This window comes from Cetorhinus maximus, chromosome 23 (genome assembly GCF_964194155.1).
Source record: "Cetorhinus maximus chromosome 23, sCetMax3.hap1.1, whole genome shotgun sequence".
Taxonomy (NCBI): Eukaryota; Metazoa; Chordata; class Chondrichthyes; order Lamniformes; family Cetorhinidae; genus Cetorhinus; species Cetorhinus maximus.
The window spans coordinates 28,289,284-28,309,079 of record NC_135901.1 but is presented as its reverse complement, the minus strand read 5'-3'; the positions used below and the strand labels follow the sequence as shown (position 1 = coordinate 28,309,079).

Genomic DNA, 19,796 nt, shown 5'->3' with positions numbered 1-19,796 from the left:
ATGTCCTTACCCAGTTTGGCATATATGTAACTCCATACCCACAGCAATGCGGTTGACCCTTACATGGCCTCTGAAGAAGGGCAATTTGGGACGATCCACCCGCATCCCAGAAACGAATGAGAAAAAGGGAGTGGGATGTTCTATGACATAGACAACTTTATCAGCTTTTGTCAACTTCTGTTTCAAAATGCTCCTTGGGACCTTGACCTTGAACCCTCAACGGACTATGTTAGAGTTCAAGACCATACTGGGCTCAATTACATTGAAAATACAGCACAGAAACAGGACATTTTGTTTCATTAAAGGTGCTGTATAAATACAGGTTGTTGCTTTATTGAAGGCTGTCACTTGAACTCCCTCACTGCCCCCTAACTCCAAGACCCCTATGATGAACAGTCTGATCAACAATCACAGCATAGCCCAGCCCAGCCCAGCCAATCTCAGTGATTCTCCTCTTCTCAGGCTCTCTTGTGACTCTGTCCCTCCTCTCTCACTGTGCTGAGTTCAGGTGTGAACAAAACATTTGTCTTCAGATTTTCACTCGGAAAGGTTTAATGCACCAGGAGACGATGAATAGGCTGGGTGACTTCACTATTGGAAAGTCAAGGCTGAGGGCTAATGGAGGTTTATAAAATTCTGAAAGGTTTTGATAGACACAGAGAATGTTTCCACTTGTAGGAGGAAGAGCAAAACTAGAGGCCACCAGCATAAGACAGCGATGTCTAAATCTAATCGGGAATTCAGGAGAAACTTCTTTACCAGAGTGTGGTGAGAATGTGGAACTCGCCACCACAGGGAGTGGTGGAGGTGAATAACATAGATACATTTAAGAGGAAGCTGGGTAAACACATGGGGGAGAAATGAACAGAAGGATTCACTGAAAGTGAGATGAGAAAGAATGAGAGGAGGCTCAAGTGAAGTATAAACACTGGCATGGATTGGGTGGGCTGAATGGCCTGTTTTTGTGATGTAAATTCAATGTATTTGAGTCTGGTATTGCCTTTAACTCTGACATTGTCCATTCTGGGTTAAAGGGAAAACAGTTTAACTCACAGAAGAACATTTCAGCTCATTGCTTCCAGCTATTGTCCAGTTACTGCCTCTTGTCAGTCAGGTGTCCGAGTGAGGAGCCAAGACATTCAATTCAACTACAAACATCTCACGTGATTTGTTCCAATATGACTTTGAAGAGCAGGTGTTTTGAAAATGGACTGAAACTATTTAAATTTACCGGGCCCCAGTCATTTCCTAAAACAATTATGATTTATCAGCCAGTCTTTTTCAAATTGGAGAGTCTGTTTCATCCAGGACAATGCAGCCCACTTTAATGGCACCCCATCTGCCACCTTCAATATTCAATCCCTCCACCAGTGACGTACAGTGGCTGCAGTGTGCAATGCACTGCATTGACTCATCAAGGCTCCTTGAACATCAACTTCCAACCCCACTATCTCTACCATCTCGAACAGCAACAGACACATGGGGACAGCACCAATTGAGATTCCCCTCCGAGTGGCACACCATCCTGACTTGGACCTCTATTGCTCAGGATCTGTGCGTATGAAAAGCCCTTCAGTTCAGTGTCTGTGTATACTCATACCTCTTTAGTTCATGGTCTTTGTGTATTCAAACCCCTTTAGTTCGAGGTCTGTGTGCCTGAAAACCCTTTTAGTTCAACATCTTTGTGTACGCAAACCCCTTTCGATCAGAGTCCAAGTGTACACAAACCCCTTTCAATCAGAGTCCGTGTGTACACACATCCCTTTTGATCAGAGCCCGTGTGTACACACACCCCTTTCTATCAGAGTCCGTGTGTACGCAAACTACTTTCGATTAGCGTCCGTGTGTATACAAAACCTTTTCGATCAGAGCCCGTGTGTATGCAAACCCCTTTCGATCAGAGCCTGTATGTACGCAAACCCCTTTCAGTCAGAGCCCGTGTGTACGCAAACCCCTTTTGATCAAAGCCTGTGTGAACCCAAACCCCCTTCGATCAGAGCCCATGTGTATGCAAACCCCTTACGATCAAAGCCTGTGTACGCAAACCCCTTTCAATCAGAGCCTGTGTGTATGCAAACCCCTTTAGATCAAAGCCCTTGTGTATGCAAACTCCTTTCGATCAGAGTCTGTGTGTACATAAACCCATTTCAATCAGAGTCTGCGTGTACGCAAACCCCTTTTAGCTCAGCGTCACCTTGCTCAGCCCATCCTGCTGCATTCTGGGCAAGTTTTAATTTGACCATTTCCTGATCTTTAGCCACTATCCCCTGATTCCCAGCTATCTCTATATTTATAAGTGTGGCTGTTTGTCCAGTAAGCTCCCGAACCTAAACTTGGGATTGGTTTATATGTTTAAAAACCCCTTGACTCTACATTAGTTAAAAAAAGGCTGAAATGCCTCACCTTAAAAAAAGTATTTAATTGGCTGAGGGGATGGAAGATGTTGTGTGGTACAAATTCTTCACACACAATGTACAGCAAAGAACCAGGCCATTCAGTCCATCTCATTTACACTGTACACGAGTCTCTCCCGTTTTACTTCATCAAGCCCCATCTTTCTTCCTCCTGAACATACCAAGCTCCCCATAAATGGATGTATGTTATTTGTCTCAACCACTCTGTGTGGGAGCGAGTTCCACATTCTCACCACTCTCTGGGTGAAGCATTTTATTCTCTTAACTTTCTTCTTGCCCCATTTAATTGTTGCCCAGTTTCTCAGCTCGATCTGCTGATCCTCGAATGGGACGAAGGACAGAGAAAGGATGAGGCAACTGAAACTTCACATCGAACACCAGGGCTCAGTCAGTCTCATACTCTAGCCTCTGAGTCTGAAGGTCGTGGGTTCAATCCCCACTCCAGAAACTCAACTGCCAGGTTCCTAAACTGTGGAATTCCCTCCCTTAACCCCTCCACTTCTCTGTCTCCTCCTTTAAGTCTGTGCTTAAAACCTACCTTTACTTCTCTCATTGACGTCAGAGACTTGACAAACTGTGTGTCCAAAACAAAGCTGATTGATTTGACATTTATCCAGAATATTAATCTCCAGCCCAGTTACACGGATTATTATCATCAGCAGAAACAGACCCCAATTGTCAAAATGAACGTGGTTCAGTCCTAGATGTGATTAGCAGCAGCAATAAAAGCAGAATCTAACCCCTGCAGTCAAGGAGGGACTCACAGGTGTGTCAGTAAGTAGGATGAGCGAGTGAATCCCTTCCCACATTCAGAACATTTAATCAGCTTCTCGCCAGTTTGAAATCGCTGGTAGACCAGCAGGTTGGCTGACCCAATCAATCCATTCCCACATACGGAGCAGGTGAATGGCCTCACACATATGTAATTGCGCTCACTGAGCGAGTGAATCCTTTTCCTCCTTCTTGAGTTATCTGCCCAAAGACAGGTCTGATCCACAGTGCCATGACCTCCACCACTGGCGGGTAGGGCAAGGAGGCAGATCCTGAATCCACCCCAGCCAGAACGGGTTGTTCCACCAATCTGATATACACTCACCTTCCAGGCGACTGAGCCAAAAGGCCCTCCAAGGAGTGGGAGTTGCTGTGGCAACATACACTGTATGTTACACTCAACTCACAGTCTGGAGCTATGGATAGTGATGGTCACGGCTCCAATTTCCTTCCACCATGTGGCTGAGCAGGAATCTCTCCCGCTCTTACCGCCTGCCATTGGTGTGTTGGAAGGTTTTACAAGTTGATACTAAATCTGTTTGGCTGCATCGTGAAGACACTTTCCTTGGCCATCAGGTCCTGGAGTTGGAATTGAACCAGGAACTTCTGGCTCAAATGCTGGGACACTACCCACTGCTCCACAAGACCTCCTCCATTTCCTATTGCCCTCCCCAATATGTCACCCAGGTGCCTACACCTTTACAGAAAGAGAGTCATATTCTATTCGAAACGTTAACTCTGTTTCTCTAGCTACAGATGATTCCAGACCTGTTGAGTGTCTCCAGCACTTTCTCTTTCTATTTCAGTCTAAATCTTTACACCTGAAAACAAACTGTTTTGCTAAGGGACGTCACAATCAAATCCAGTGACTACCCACATGTACTTTCTGTCAGGGCGGGGTCACTGCGCCACCCACCCCCACTTTCCATCCCAGTCCCAGGAGTTTGGAGACTGGGGTCCGGATGAGTAATGGCGACCTCAGCTCCCACAATCCGCCGCGCTGGGGAAACCGCTCTATCCGCCGCGCGGGCAGGCGGCCCAGGACTGCGCATGTTCGAGGGACAGGGGGAGCTGCGCATGTGCAAAAAGCGGCGTTCCCCATTGGCCAGTAGTTGTTGAGACATGGGGTCAAAGTGTCTCCCACCGTCACGAATGCTTCCGCTGCCCCATTGTTTTCATGCCGGGGATTGACCAATGGCGAGAATTGGAGGACCGGAAGGACTCTGGACCTCCAGTCAATCAGAGCGTGGGCCTTGTCGGAATGAGGATTGAGCTTCACACAGACTAAAACTTCTTCCTGTGTCCAACATCTGTAAGTAAAACACTTTCTTTTCTCCCCCTTTCCATTTCTTTTCTCATTCTGGGGGGAAATTGTTGACTTGCAGGAACTGAAGGGAAAGGAAGTGAATCCAGGGAGGGTGCAGACTCTGGAAAGGTTGGCCCAGGTCTCTCTCTCTCTCTCTTAGAGACATTGACATCCTTTGCTCCCTCAGCTTGACACATTTATTTGTCTGGCGAAAAGGATGGTCTCTTTCCTAATGTTCCCAATTAAAGGGGTGGTTTCCCCAGGAGATGGCTGACATTTAATGGGACAGTAAATTAATATAGGACAGAGATATGTCAAGTGTTGTTATATGGTATATATTAGATATATTATTGATGGTTCAGGAATAAAGTACTTATTTCTTTTTCTAGCCTTTTAATATATTTAAGTCCTTACATATTTAATATATTTTTGGCTGTGTAATCAAGCTCATTTATTATTATTTCTAGTCTTGTAATATAGTACTGTAGCTACCTTATATATTTCCAGCCTTATATTCATTACAGCACAGAAAGAGTCCATTTGGCAACTCGAGTCCAAGATCATGACCATGCGCTGCCTAAATAAAGTTCTTCCTTGCATTCTCCCTGTAGCTCTCATCAGTAAATATATTTATATGAAGATTTTCAAGTCTTGGACAAGAATCAGTGAGCATGCATTTTTTGATGAGCATGAATCGGCACCAGGAGAATTGGGAGGGTGTACATCAGGTGCAGCAGGGTGAGAATGGATGGAGAGTGTGTGGAATGGAGATTTACAGCTTTTGGGAAATGAGAGAGGAAAGAATGCTCCATACAAACTAGAATTGTTGTTTCTGAATTTCCGTCCTGTACTGACAGTGATGAATTTTGTAAACTCCTTTTACAGTATATCAGAAGGGAAGGATTTGCAGACAGAATCTCAATGTAAACATCACATCAAGATCTGATAGAGCAACCTATTTCATCAGGACCTGAATATCACCAGCCTTTGAATCCAGAAGGAGAAATGTTTGTCTTTTCTGTCTGCCTCAATCAGTTTTAAACGTCTGTGTGACTGGAAAAGCACCGAGACACACACACCCCAGTGAGAGTGTTTCAGTGCAGTGACTGTGGAAAGAGCTTTCACCAACTACACAGACTGAAAAAACATCGCACCATTCACAGTGAGGAGAGACATTCGACATGTTCTGTGCGTGGACGAGGCTTTAACTGACCGTTGGACCTGGAGAGACACAAAGACACCTGCACCATGGAGAAACCGTGGAAATGTGAGGACTGTGGGAAGGGATTCAGACACCCATCTCAGCTGGAAATCCATAGACGCAGTCACACCGGGGAGAGACCGTTCACCTGCTCTGTGTGTGGAAAGAGTTTCAGTCATTTATCCAACATCATGTCACACAAACTAGTTCACACCGGCGAGAAACCGTTCACCTGCTCTGAGTGTGGGAAGGGATTCAGATCCCCATCTAAACTGAAGATTCACCGACGCACTCACACTGGGGAGAGGCCATTCACCTGCTCTGAGTGTGGGAAGTTATTCACTCAGTTATCAAACCTGCAGACACACTGGCGAGTTCACACTGGGGAGAGGCCATTCACCTGCTCTGAGTGTGGGAAGGCATTCAGTGATTCATCTGGCCTGCGGACACATCAGCGAGTTCACACCGGGGAGAGGCTATTCACCTGCTTTGAGTGTGGGAAGGGATTCAGAGATTCATCTACCCTGCTGACTCACCAGCGAGTTCACACAGGGGAAAGGCCGTTCATCTGCCCTGTGTGTGGGAAGGGCTTCACTCAGTCAAGCAACCTCCTGAGACACCAGCGAGTTCACAAGTGATTCCAGGGTTTGGATTCTGCTGTTTTTGCTGCTGTTAATCACATCCAGGACTGAACCATGTTCATTCTGACACTTGGTGAAGTGGGAGGGTCGGAGGGTTTCTTTCTGCTGGACTTGCCGGTTTCATGACTTTGCTTCCAGTGGGCTGATGCTCTTTGAGCCTGGGAGTGCACATTTCCACTGAAATAATCCACAAAAGCTGATGAAGTACATTTATTTTAACCTTGATCGTAAATAATGCTTTTCTTACTACTGTAGGTATATCTGAAGGAAGTACATTTGTCTCTGTTCCATTGAGTCAACAGCACAGGGCCAGGCCAGTCGGTTCAACTGGTCTCTGTCAGTATTTATGCTCCACATGAGCCTCCACCCGCCCCTCTTCATTTCCCCCCATCAGCATATCCTTCTATTCCTTTCTCCCTCATGTATGTATCTAGCTTCCCCTTAAATGTATTCATGCTATTCACCTCAACCAGTCGCTCTGGTAGTGAGTCCCACATTCTCACCACTCACTGGGTAAAGAGGTTTCTCATGAAATCCCTATTGGATTATTGAACCCCCCTTATAATCTTAAAGACTTCCATCAGGTCACCCTTCAGTCTTCTCTTTTCTAGAGAAAAGCAGCCCCAGCCTTTCCTGAGGGGTAAATGCTCTCAGTTCTGGTTCGAAACAAGTTGAACATAACCTCCCTGCTTTGCAATTCTATCCCTCTAGAATGGAACCCGATATCTGGGCCCCACACTTCAGGAAAGATGTGAAGTTCTTAGAGAGGGAGCAGAGGAGATTGACGAGAATGACACCAGGGATGAAAGGACCTGGAGGCAGATTCAGTCATGGTTTTCCAGAGAGAACTGGATCATTATCTGAAGAGCAGAAATTGGCAGGGTTGTGGAGAAAAGGTGGGCAAGTGGCTCTGGGTGAGTTGCTCTTACAGAGAGCTGGCACAGACAGAATGGGCTGAACGGCCTCCTTCAGTGTTGTAACCATTCCATGATTCTAGAACACCAGCTCGCTGATTCTATTCAACACGGCATGACGGTGGGTAGCACTCTCGCCTCTGAGTCAGGAGGTGGGGGGTTCGAATCCCCACTCCAGAGACTCAAGTCCTCAAAATCCAGGGCCCACACTCCAGTGCCAGTACTGAGGGAGAACCATCCTGTCAGAGGGACCGTTTTTCGAGTGAGACATTAACCCGAGGGCCCCGTCTGCTCTCTCAGTTGGATGTACAAGACTGAATGGTCACAATTGAAAGGAGAGCAGGAGGGGGAGGAGTTCACCCCCGGTGTCCTGGGGCCTGATATTTATCCCTCAACCAACCTCAGTAAAAAACAGATGATCTGGTGATCATCACATTGCTGTCTGTGGGATCTTGCTGTGCACAAATTGGCTTCCGTGATTCCTACAATAACTACACTTCAGGAAGTGTTTCATCCACAGTGAAACACTTTGAGATGCCCTGAGGTGGTGAAAGGTGCTATTAAAATGCAAGTTTCTTTTTAAATCGACAAGCCCCTATCCTTTGGGGCAGATCATCCATACAAACATATCAATTAGGAGCAGGAGTGGGCCATTCGGCCCCTTGAGTCTGCTGCTCCTTTCACTAAGATCATGGCTGATTTGATTGTGGTTTCAACTCTACATTCCGCCTCTCCCCGATAACCTTTGACTCCCTTGCTAGTCAAGAATATATCTACCTCTGCCTAAAAAATATTCATTGACCCTGCCTCCACCACTGTCTGGGGAAGAGAGTTTCAAAGACACATGACCCTCTGAGAGAAAATGATTCTTTTCATCTCCATCTTAAATGGGAGACCCTTATTTTTAAACAATGTCCCCTAGTTCTAGTCTCTCCCACAGGGGAAACTTCCTTTCAGCATCCACCCTGTCAAGTCCCCTCAGGATCTTGGAGGTTTCAATAAGATCACCTCCCATTCTTCTAAACTCCAGTGGATACAGGCCCAGCCTGTCCAACCTTGCCTCCTCAGATAACCCACCCATCCCAGGTATCAGTCGAGTGAACCTTCTCTGAACAGCTTCTAAAGTATTTATCCTTTCTGGTATAAGGTGACCAGAACATGACACAATACTCTAGATGTGGTCTCATCAACACCGTGTACATCAGGAGCATAAGCCAGCATGAGCCAGCCGACAGGGGGGCAGGAACTCCCAGTGTGGACCGAAGCTGCTTTCCTTCAGAGGCCACTGAATCCATTGTGGGAAGTGGCCATTTAAAGAGGAGGCCTTGACTTGCTGGTCTGAGAATCCAGCCCTTTTCCCCCTGTGTAATGCTGGCCGAGAATAGACATCGGGGCTCTCAATGTACTGAGTGATTTGCTTTTGTTCTCTTTGTCCAAAATCAAACTGGAAGGAAAGGGATAAAATTCTGAAATGTGAAAAAGGGAATTCCAGATATTATTGACATCACTGTATATATTACAGACACGCATTTATTTATCTATGTTCACAGACTTTCACAGCACAGAAGGAGGCTATTGAGCCCATCGTGCCTATGCTGGCTCTTTGAAAGAGCTACTCAATTAGTCCCACTATCTTGCCCTTTCCCCATGAGCCCTGCAAACTAGTCCCCTTCCAGGATTTATCCAATTCCCTTTGTTGAATCTGCTTCCACCAGCCTTTCAGGTAGTGCATTCCAGATCACAACACATCACTGTGTAAAGATTTATCTTCCTCATTTCCCTTCTGGCTTTTATGTCAATCACCTTCAATCTGTGTCCTCTGGTTAACAACCCTTTTGTCAGTGGAAACAGTTTCTCTTTATGTCCTCGATGTAAACCATTTATGATCTTGTTGTGAGGAGCCATTTTTTGGATAATTTGAAGAACATTGAATTAGAAGTCTGCAATATTAATTCAGTGCTGTGAATGTGCTGTTCGTCAATAAATCACGGGTGAATTAAGCTACCCAGCGGGAACACCTGGAGAGGGAAGAGATACTTTATGTATCAAAATTAACAAAGAACCACTGTTGCCAAACTAAAGACTTTTGCTGATTGGTTAAAAACCCCTAGCTTAAGAGAAGTATTCTTTGACCATCTTAGTCCTTTAAAACCCTCAGTTAGAGAGATTGTTTGTGTGCCTTTGAAGCAGGCTGGAAGAAAAGACTCTCTTCCCCTCTCTCTGCCCCACCTTTGTGTTAAACCTTCCTCAGAAACATCTCATCAGGATAATTTATCTGTGTTTTTTGGAAGTCTGCAACGTTGTGATAAATAAGAGTCATCAAGGACAGTTTCACCAAAAAATCTGTCTAGAGGAACCTCCTGACCTATTATGACTAGAATTCTGTTAGATCAACATCGTTGTGATCCCTTTTTAAAGAAACTTTCCCATACTCCAGCCTCTGCAGGGGACTGTATTTGTTTTGTCCTGTTTTGTGTTTGTGTGTATGTGTGTGTATGGGGGTTCAAAAATGTGTTTTTTTTAAAAAAGGGAAAATCGTTGTACTTCTAAACTGCAAGTTGTATGTTAACCAGTTCATTCACTTGTTTTTAAAAAATAGTTTGTTTTATAATAATTCAACTTTTTTGTGTGACTGAAAGAAGCCTGGTTAGAGTTTTTTTGGGCTGAGAATAACAGTAGCAAAGGGTAACAATTGGCCTGTTTTGTGGATGAATTAAACATTTAAACTATTGTTATGGTCCGTGAGGTAGTGGGGCTGGAATTCACTGTGCAATCCCCATCTCTCTCCGTAACATTGCCTAAACTCAGATAAAAAGAAAGATCCTGAACAGCCCAATTGTTCTGCTCCATGGAACAATGTATGAAAATGGTTCAATCCAATAAAATTAACTCAGGAATAACAATGACCAATTGTCTGTTGACAACAGGCCTGATTCGAGATGTATTAATGTTAATTCAAGGTGTCGCGGAAAATGGAGTGAACACTCAGACCCAGGAGGTTTGTCTCCGAAGCCTTTATTAAATCGTGATATCACGGAGAGCCCAGCAGCATACAATGGAGCTAGCTGACACTCTGAGGAAGCATCAGAGTACACACATAGTTATAGCAAAAAAGTACATATCTTTTGGCATGCACACAATAGTTCTTTTAGTTTACAACCACATCTGACACTTGCACAACCCATCTGGCGCCCATTAGTCTGGGAAGGTAGCTGATAGCGCGACTAGTCTATTATTTTATGTGCTAGTGAGAAAACGGATGGGCCTAGTTTCAAGGACACTTCGTTGTAATATTCCATTATATAGTTTAACCACTTAACCCTTTGTTATCCTGTATATGTATTTTATTCTCCCACAGTCCCTCCTTGTTAATCTTCTAGATTAACACCAATGAGGAATAGTATCTTCATTATCATATGGGGGTTCATAACCATAAGGAAAAGGCCGATCTCTGGCGGGGTAAACTTTCTCTCCCCACCAGTGGGCTTCGCTGGGGCCAGTGCGCCCCATTTGGGGAATAATTGGAGTTCCTCCTAATCCAGTAGAGACACTGTTAATAACCTGGGAACAGCAAATTCGCAGAGCAACACATGCACAACACCCTATAACACATGCTATGACCAACCCAATTAAAACATACAGCAGCCAACTTCCCCAACCAGGGAACCACCCCATTACTGTAGCCCACCAGGAATCCTTGTTATAAAAATTACTGTCTTTCCCCAACTTTCTTTATTTCTTGCACTTTATCCATAACATGCTGTCCCAGGTTAGTAATGTTCTCAGAAACACCAGGCACACAAGTGCAGCACTCTGAACCTATCATGGCACAAGTGCCACCTTTTTCAGCTAGGAGGAAATCAAGGGCCATTCTATTTTGTAAGGCGGTCAGGCGTAGGGCTATCATTTCAGTAGTGGTAGCTGAAATCTGTTTCTGTGTCTCAATCAAAGCATCAGCCGTTGAATTAGCAAATTTTTCAAGTGCAGCTGCCAGGTTGATAATCTCTCGGGAATTACGAGCAGCTCCATAAGAGGGGATAGCAATCATCCAGAATCGTTCGGATTCCGAGATGTCACGGCGATGTAGACGTAGATGCGGGTGAATATCTAATTTACTTATATAGCGAAGATAGGGATTCAAATATGCTAGGTAGCAGCAGCCACTCCAGGTGGGAGTGGTAGCATCCTTGCCCAAACTTCCGGTATCTTGATTAAAGAAGGAAGATAATTGTGACATCCCAGGCAGCCAGAGATATGCTTTTTCCCCACAAACCCAGTATGTACCATTTAGAGGATTTTGAGGATCATAACTACCAGGGCTAGTAGATATGGTGTTTTGGCAACTACTGTTTCCCAGGTTATAGGTATCGGTTGCAAGGTTCGAACACCAACAGGTGGCGTTTATTGGCTCCTGAGGAGGCTTGATTCTTATCCCATGATCTGTATTTCCACCCATTAGCAGGTGGAGAGCGACGGAACCATCCCCTGAACATATTGGATTCTGCATCATCTGACTGGGTGTGGAAATTTGTGAGATCCTTCACTTCTTCCTCAGTCATTGGTTTTGCCTGATAGGTGCTTGACTCACCTCCATGATGGGGAGTCTGGGCACATATCCAACAGGCGCCCTGTCCTACTTGTCTAGCATAGGCGCGGCATAAAGACAAAAAGGTGTTGGGGTGAGAATCCTTTGGGTATACTTCACAGAATATAGCAAAAAGACAGAATATAGCAAAAGACAGTATCCGATACATAATGCAAATTAGTTCACTGGTAATGACGGTTATAGGACTGCCTGACAATGTTTCTTTTTTACAACGAGTGGCGTGGACCCAATCTTCCTTCCCTTTAATCTTCAGGGCCGTTCGAGTTGTTAGCAGCACAAGGTAGGGTCCTTTCCACCCTCTCATGCAATTCAGCTGCTGTTTTGCATAGAAGAAAATGAGTACAAATCCAACATTTAGTCCGATTAACTTGCGAGGCTACGGCCTGCATTCATTGAACTGCAGAATTGGTATTCCATGCCCCCGCAAGGACCACGCAGGACAGGATCCAAATCAGAGTCAGCATTCCGACGGCTCAGTTAAAGTTCTTGCACAAGCACTTCCGTCCGAGGTCAGCGTCCGCTTGACGTGCGATGCGTGGATCCACAAGGGCGTCCTTCAACGTTTATGGCCATATGGGTGGTGAGCAGGACTTGGAAAGGCCCTTCCCATCGAGGTTCCAAACAGTTCTTTCTCCTGAAGGTCTTTACTAGGACTAGGTCCCCGGGCTGGTATTGATGGCAGTCTTCAATGGTGGGCTTTTTCTGAGCTTCTACTACCTGTATATGCAAGCTCTTGAGATAGTTAGGGTGAGAGCACATAGTCATGAGCGCCAAGGGTAGAGCTTCAGGCCCTTTCAAACTGGTTTCTTCACATAATTTAGCTAGTTTGTTTTTCAGAATACCATTTTGTCCTTCCACCGCTCCAGTAGACTAGGGGTGGTATGGGCAGGAAAGGTGATGGTTGCATTGTAAGGCCTTCAACAGTTCCTTTATCACTTTAGCAGTAAAATGAACAACAATTTAACAACAACAACAGCATCATTTCGTCGGGTGGGATACGCCTCCACCCATCGCGAGAACAAACATACTAGAACTAAAACATAATTATATTCCATACATTTAGGCATTTGTATAAAGTCCATTTGTAGGTGTACAAATGGGCCCCATGGCTGGGGTCCCGTACCAGCAGTCACTGTGGGTGTCTTGCCTGGGTTATGTCATTGACATAGGTATGACAGGTATTACTAATACAATGATAAAAACAAAAAGCTAAAAGCTACTGCGGATGCTGGAAATCCAAAACAAAATAAAAACAGAATTACCTGGAAAAACTCAGCAAGTCTGGCAGCATCGGCGGAGAAGAAATCAGTCAACGTTTCGAGCCCTCATGGCCCTTCAGCATTCTGCTGAAGGGCCATGAGGGCTCGAAACGTTGACTGATTTCTTCTCCGCCGATGCTGCCAGACTTGCTGAGTTTTTCCAGGTAATTCTGTTTTTATTACTAATACAATGCCTATTAGCATATTACTATTCACTATACATTCAACATTCATTCTACATACACGTGTTAAACCCCTGAGCTGGCAACCAGTCAAGTCATGATTCCTGTGTCGTGAGAGATTCAATAAATGCTCATTAGTTACCCATAAAGGGACTACCCCTTCATTAATCTGTCTTAAATTTTCTCGGGCTTGTTCCAGTGCCCAAGATCCATAGGTGTTGCATACATCATTTCTGCTCACTTCGTCTGAAATATTTTTTCCTATTTCAATTAATTTATTGATAGTGCCCGCATGACTTTCGAGCACGGTAGCCAGACTTTGGATTAACCAATGATGTCCCTATATTGAATATCATAGTGGCATCATTTATCAGGCTGCGCTTAACACGGTTCCCTCCCAAGCCTGATCGCATCTCGCCATTGAACAACTGTTTCAGTCATCAATTGGCACTTCAGAGCCTTATAGAGTGCTTGGGTATGGATTGAGCACCATTGGGGCAGGACGATTCCCGATATATTCAAGACTACGGGTACCAGCTCATGGTGTACATTATCATACAAAACTTCTGATTAACCAGTACCAAACCATTCGTCGGTCCTGGATGCATAGTCAGACAAGATGGATCAGTCGGTGTGGTTTGAGGGGCTACAATTATCTCTACTCAGACTGTGAAAGTAGAGGTGGGAGGTGGCTGGGTAGTGGCGGACCTCCCATGCTCGATCTGAAGCAAACCCTTACTACAATTTGAAAGCACTTGTTCTCCTACTGTTACATTTATCATTCCCCTTTGCGTGTAGCATTCAGCACTGTCCATGCTGTACCAAAGTTCCTCCTGCGGTGCAGGATGAGCAGTGATGATCCCCGACCTTGTTGCCAGTACTGATATGCCCATGACCAGGATCATAGATCTGTGGAGACATTAACATCGGCTCCCATTCTCTGGGTTACCGCTTGGTCAATTGTCATGTATCTTTCTCTTTGGATTTGCCTGTTTCCATATCCTTAATCACCTGTCGGTCTCTGACTTCCTTCCTTAACTCATGCAATTTCCTACTTAATTCCCTTACATTGTCCTGTATTTTTCATTTCTGTGGCCCTACACCTCCTACTATAATACCTTCAGGTAATTGCATAGCCCTTCCTGTTATCAATTCAATGCGGTGAACCTGGTAGTCTTATTTGGTGTAGCCCTAAGCCGCATCAGAATGCTGGGCAATACTGTGGTCCAGCTGTTGCCTGTCTCCTGAATTGTTTAGGCTATAGATGTTTTTAAAGTTCAGTTCATCCTTTCCACCATCCCTGGACTCTGGGTGTGGTAAGGAATATGGAATTTCTGTTTAATCTCCATAAGATTACATACTTCTTTAATGACTCTCCCTGTGAAATGAGTTCCCTGATCTGAATCCATCTGGGTAGGCACCCCCACTCCTTCCAGTTTACTCTCTCCTGCTGCTGTCTCATGTCAGACCTCAATTCCTTAAACAACTCTACAACGCACCTTCTTATCCTATCTTTCAATGGCTCAGTATCTTCACTTCCAGTGATGGTTCTCTCTGGGAACCGCTTAACTCTGCCTGTCATCAAGGTGTTAATCCTATGGTTTTACTTTTTGTAGCTCACAGGCACATTAATATAATCAGTAATACATCTATTTAGCCTTTTTCCAGCTTTCCCTTTACCTGTATCCATCTTGTGGTAAATTGTTGTTAAGTATTATTTCTCCTTACATTTCAATTCCTGAACTACAGATTCCTCATAGTTTTACCTCTAAGTTTTCTTTCCTGACCATGATCATCCTAAGGTTCTCTTGAGTTCAGTTTCTCTATTGTCTTGATTGTTTAAAATGTTTCCTTACTCTTTAGGCCATATTAACTATTCCATTTCAACGGGGATCTCTGTCTCTAGATCTTTGCTTATCTCCCCCTGTGCAGTTCCAATGCCTCAGTTGATGGCCAGATTATCAAATTCACTTCCCTTAAAACAGTTTGTACATTATGTCCTCTTTCCCTAACTCATTCTCCTACTTGCCTCATACCATATTACACTTGCAACAGCTACCATCTTATCTTGTTCAGGTTGTCTGGAGAGACTTTACAATCCAATAAAGTATTCTCATAACAGTTTTAAAACAGAAATCAGGTATTGACGTGTTTTGCTTCCTTTTCTTCTTCTCAAAGATTTTATTGTCTTAAAGGTAGCCCACTAAATTGTGTCTGACCCTTTTCTTTTAGAATTATCCCAGATTCATTAACTCGGCCAAAAATTGGATTTCTGCCAAACTTTGCCAAGGTCTTGAGCTTAGCTTCATATTTTGGGAACAGACTTATAAACACAAAAGCTTGCAGCATTTGAATTAGTGCCAATTGTTGTCAGGCCTTTTAAAATGAATATTTCCTTTTGAGAACTTTATCGAGAACCAAACCTCAAATTTTTAAACTTTGTAAGAACTGTAATTTACACTATCAAAATTAAAACAACCTCTTTTTCATGTGTAATGATTTGGATCCAAGTTATAATTTAAGTATGTTTATCGACACATTCTTTATCTTAGATAGCATCCTAGTGATTCAAAAGTAACCTGTTAAATTACACTGCACTTTACATCTCAAGATTGTCCCAAATTCAGATTCCAGTGCTTTTGGAAAGCAGATTTCCTTTCATATTTAATTCATCTCTTTCATAAGAAACCCCTTTTTATCCATTGGAACTATCTAGACCTTGTGTTTATGTCTTTTGGTTTTCCTAGAATCCTTCTGAATTTCAAGTAATTTCTTTTTCTCAGAATTTTAGAATATGAACTCGTATGTATTAATCCCAATCAGCTTGGAAGCTGATGATGAGGGTTATTCCCTACTAGTCTGCGAGAGGGTGGTACAAGGGTTGGTTCATCTCAAACGAAGGCAAGCCCTGTTTTATCTTTACACTACCTTCAAATTACAATTTTTGCCAGAAATCTCAACTCAAACCTTATACTCAAAACTTTGGAATATTTGAATAAACTTTTCCTTTAATCTAATCTGGGGCTTTCGACTCTAAAGTGCTCAACTACACACACAAGACAATTCAGGGAAGAAAACACATTAAAGCTCACATGCAAATGCTTCATTGCACACAAACACATATATAAAGGTATGTATCGATACTCCTTTAATATTGAACTTAACTCTAAACGAATCTTCGAGTAGCAGTGGGGGGAATAAAGGGATCTTGAAGGCTCCACCTATAGGGACCTTCAAACTGACGAAAGCTCACATTTTCTCTGCTGCTGCTTGCAAATTGCTCATTAACCCCCTAGGGGTACCCTTTCTCTCTCTCTCTCTCTCTTTCAGCACAAACAGCTCTTGTAACTTAGATCAATTCATTCTTTTTTTAAAGTTACAGAAAATTCAGTAGCGGACGATCTACCTCCCTTAAAACATATTATAAGCGCTCAAATCTGTCCCGATTAAAAGTTCCAGCTGGTGGGAAGCTCTCTCCTTTACTTTGAGTCCATTTAACCCAATCAGAAACATGTTGGACAATTTCAGGACCGTAATGGACATACATATAAGCATTTGGGGTTCCCTTCAAAGGGGGAACCTGGGGTTTCTTTGATGTCATATTTCCCATTTTACTTAATAAGATACACAAAAGAAAACACAGAAATTACTTACTTTTCACCTCCATGGGACTCGAACCCCTGGGTATACTACTACTTTTTTTTACCTCCATCTATTTTTCATTCCGTTTTCTTGCCCATCTTCAAAGTTCCTGATTTAAGCTCCGGTTTCGCCGGTTTCGGTTTGTTCTTAGTACTTTGCGAAGCGGGGGGAGTGGCAGAGCCCGCTCTGCTGTTGCGACCTCCCATTTTTCTGAAAAGAAAACACAATTAACAGCGCGGCGCATTTCCTACCCTATGCGCTCACCGGTGTTTAAGAGTTCCTTAACAAGTCCTCCGATTCTTTGGGTCACTTAAGTCTCTTTGGTCGGTAGCTACCCTTTTACTGGCAGTCCCCTTCTCAGCTGGGACGCTAATTCACTGCAATCCCCTTTCAGCTAGGATGCAGTTCGTACTCACCCTAACTTAGGAGAGTTATTCCTCCCTTTCTCCGCGAGGGTTCTTTTTTTAGAGATCCGACGGCCCAGGATTTCAATCACCTCTCCAATTTAAGAGGTTACTGGACTTCAGTCGGATCCCATCCTCGTCGCCAATTTGTCGCGGAAAACAGAACACTCAGACCCAGGAGGTTTGTCTCGGAAGCCTTTATTAAATCGTGATATCACGGAGAGCCCAGCAGCATACAATGGAGCTAGCTGACACTCTGAGGAAGCATCAGAGTACATACATATTTATAGTAGAAGTCGTACATATCAAAGAGCTTGAAGGTGATAAGACTGTCTAACTTTCAATAATCAATTACATTGAGAATCATTGTCTTTGGCATGCAACACACAATTAGTCTATTCTAAGTAATGACTATACAGGATATTGGGGGAAGCCCACATAGTAATAAAAAGTCAGACAGAGAATAGATAACCATGCTTGACCTTATCTTTAGTGCTAGGGGGTGTACACTCTTAGAGAACAGATGACCATTGCTTGATCCTGTCTCTTTGTGTTGGGGGCAGACATCCTAGGCTTGTCTCAAGGATTCTAGGAAGCTTGTTTAAGATACTCCTTTTCTCCTTTCCTGCTCAATTAGCTGGCAGTTGCAGGTGTGCCTGCTAGAACAAAAGAGGGAACTGTGCTGTAGTATTCCACTATGGTTTTAACTGTTTAACCCTTAGTTGTCCTGTAGATGTATTTTATTCTTCCACACTGACCTTAACACCAGTTTTTTTTTTCTTAAAGCTACATTACAGTATCTGGAACTGAAAGAGCCAGGCAATTGAAGACCGTTCATCGTTAAGCTTACATACAGTATAATTTGGTAATATAAGCCTTATTAATTACACAAATGTGTCATCGGGGTGAAGTTTAACAGTTAACACTGATAAAGAGGCTGACTCCAGTTATTTTGCAGGGAATCCCCACTCTTTTTAGTGACTTCAATGCGTTGACATCACCAAACCAAGACAAGTCCAACTTTCACACTCCTTAACCTTGTGTCGATCCTCAGTACGAGGTGAATCTGGGTAACATGTTCACCAATCTAATCCACATACTGTCAAGGTGCAGCCACTGTCTAACACAGCATAGTTGAATGAGTCTGTGACTAACATACTCATCACTGGACCAAAGCTCCTTGTGACTAGTACAATTCCTTCAGAGTGATCATCATCATCATCTTCAGCCTTAGAATTCTCTGTATCATGTGTCACTTCGAAGACCCTGATTTTCCACTTTGGGCAGTTCATCACATAATGATATTTTGAGTCAGACCTGAAACACCTGTTAACTGTTCCCTGGTCACCCCTGGGGTTCATTCACCTATTGGTGCTGTTCTAATCTTGTCTTCTGTTGAGATATCCAGATCTGTTACAGATGCTTTTGCCCTCATTCGAAGCCTGTCAAAGTCCATCTATGCTTCATAGGCATCCACTAGAACATCTTTCTTGTAAATCTCATCAATGAACCCGAATAGAAGATCCAAACCTTCATCAGTATCCAACCGACCAGCATCTAGCTCACTAAATACTTTGCTTCTGATTTTACTTTTGTTGGTAAGTGACAATGCCAAGACCAGACCTTGTTTCCTCCTTGGTAGGGACATAACCCGTGTCCACATCTCCACTTCATTCTTCCACTGGTCGTGTGGCTCAGACTCCGAGAACATCGGCGGGTAATCAGACCCTGACAATTTCCACTTGCTTTCAGCCATTTCTCACAAAAGCTACTCAGATTGTAAGTTTCTGTCTGAAATTTTATTTTCCTTTAGTTTCCAACCTTCACCATGAGACAAGCATTCTCTGTTACCATGTTATAATCCTGACAGCCTGATGGTGAAGGAGTAAACTGGAGCCAGTCTTTACTTGGTATAGATTTATTTACTGAGTGAAACATTACAGGTATATACCTTCTGACTTGGCTACACTCTATGTCAGTAAGAGTCTCTTCATATGTGCTCAAGTAACTATCCAATCCATGACACCCACCTGTATATACTTAACGTCAATTGATACAATTAACATCCACAGTCAGAGCATCTAAAAGGTCTCTAATCAGTGTGAACTGTCTGGTGTCTCAGCAGCTCCGATGAACATGTGCATCCCTTCCCACACTCAGAGCAGGTGAACGGTCTCTCCCCGGTGTGAACTCGCTGGTGTCTCAGCAGCTCGGATGAATCACTGAATCCCTTCCCACACTTGGAGCAGGTGAATGGCTTCTCCCCGGTGTGAACTCGCTGGTGCCTCAGCAGATGGGATGACCAAGTGAATCCCTTCCCACACTCAGAGCAGGTGAAAGGCCTCTCCCCAGTGTGAACTGTCTGGTGCCTCAGCAGGTGGGATGACCGAGTGAATCCCTTCCCACACACGGAACACGTGAACGGCCTCTCCCCGCTGTGAGCCTGCTGGTGAGTC

General features: G+C 43.9%; 3 protein-coding genes across 3 annotated transcripts in view; 2 read left to right on the top strand and 1 right to left on the bottom strand.

Annotated features, from left to right (window-relative positions):
• LOC144697127 (uncharacterized) overlaps positions 1–19,796 on the top strand; it is a 215,081-nt gene that overhangs the window by 18,145 nt on the left and 177,140 nt on the right. The window lies entirely within an intron of this gene.
• Positions 1–19,796, bottom strand: part of LOC144698460 (uncharacterized) — a 404,975-nt gene that overhangs the window by 284,574 nt on the left and 100,605 nt on the right. The window lies entirely within an intron of this gene.
• The window catches only part of LOC144697394 (uncharacterized), a 65,272-nt gene that overhangs the window by 17,021 nt on the left and 28,455 nt on the right, over positions 1–19,796 (top strand). Inside the window, 1 exon segment of the mRNA XM_078569374.1 lies at positions 5,628–6,326. Within this exon segment, the coding sequence (XP_078425500.1) occupies positions 5,628–6,326 (699 nt within the window).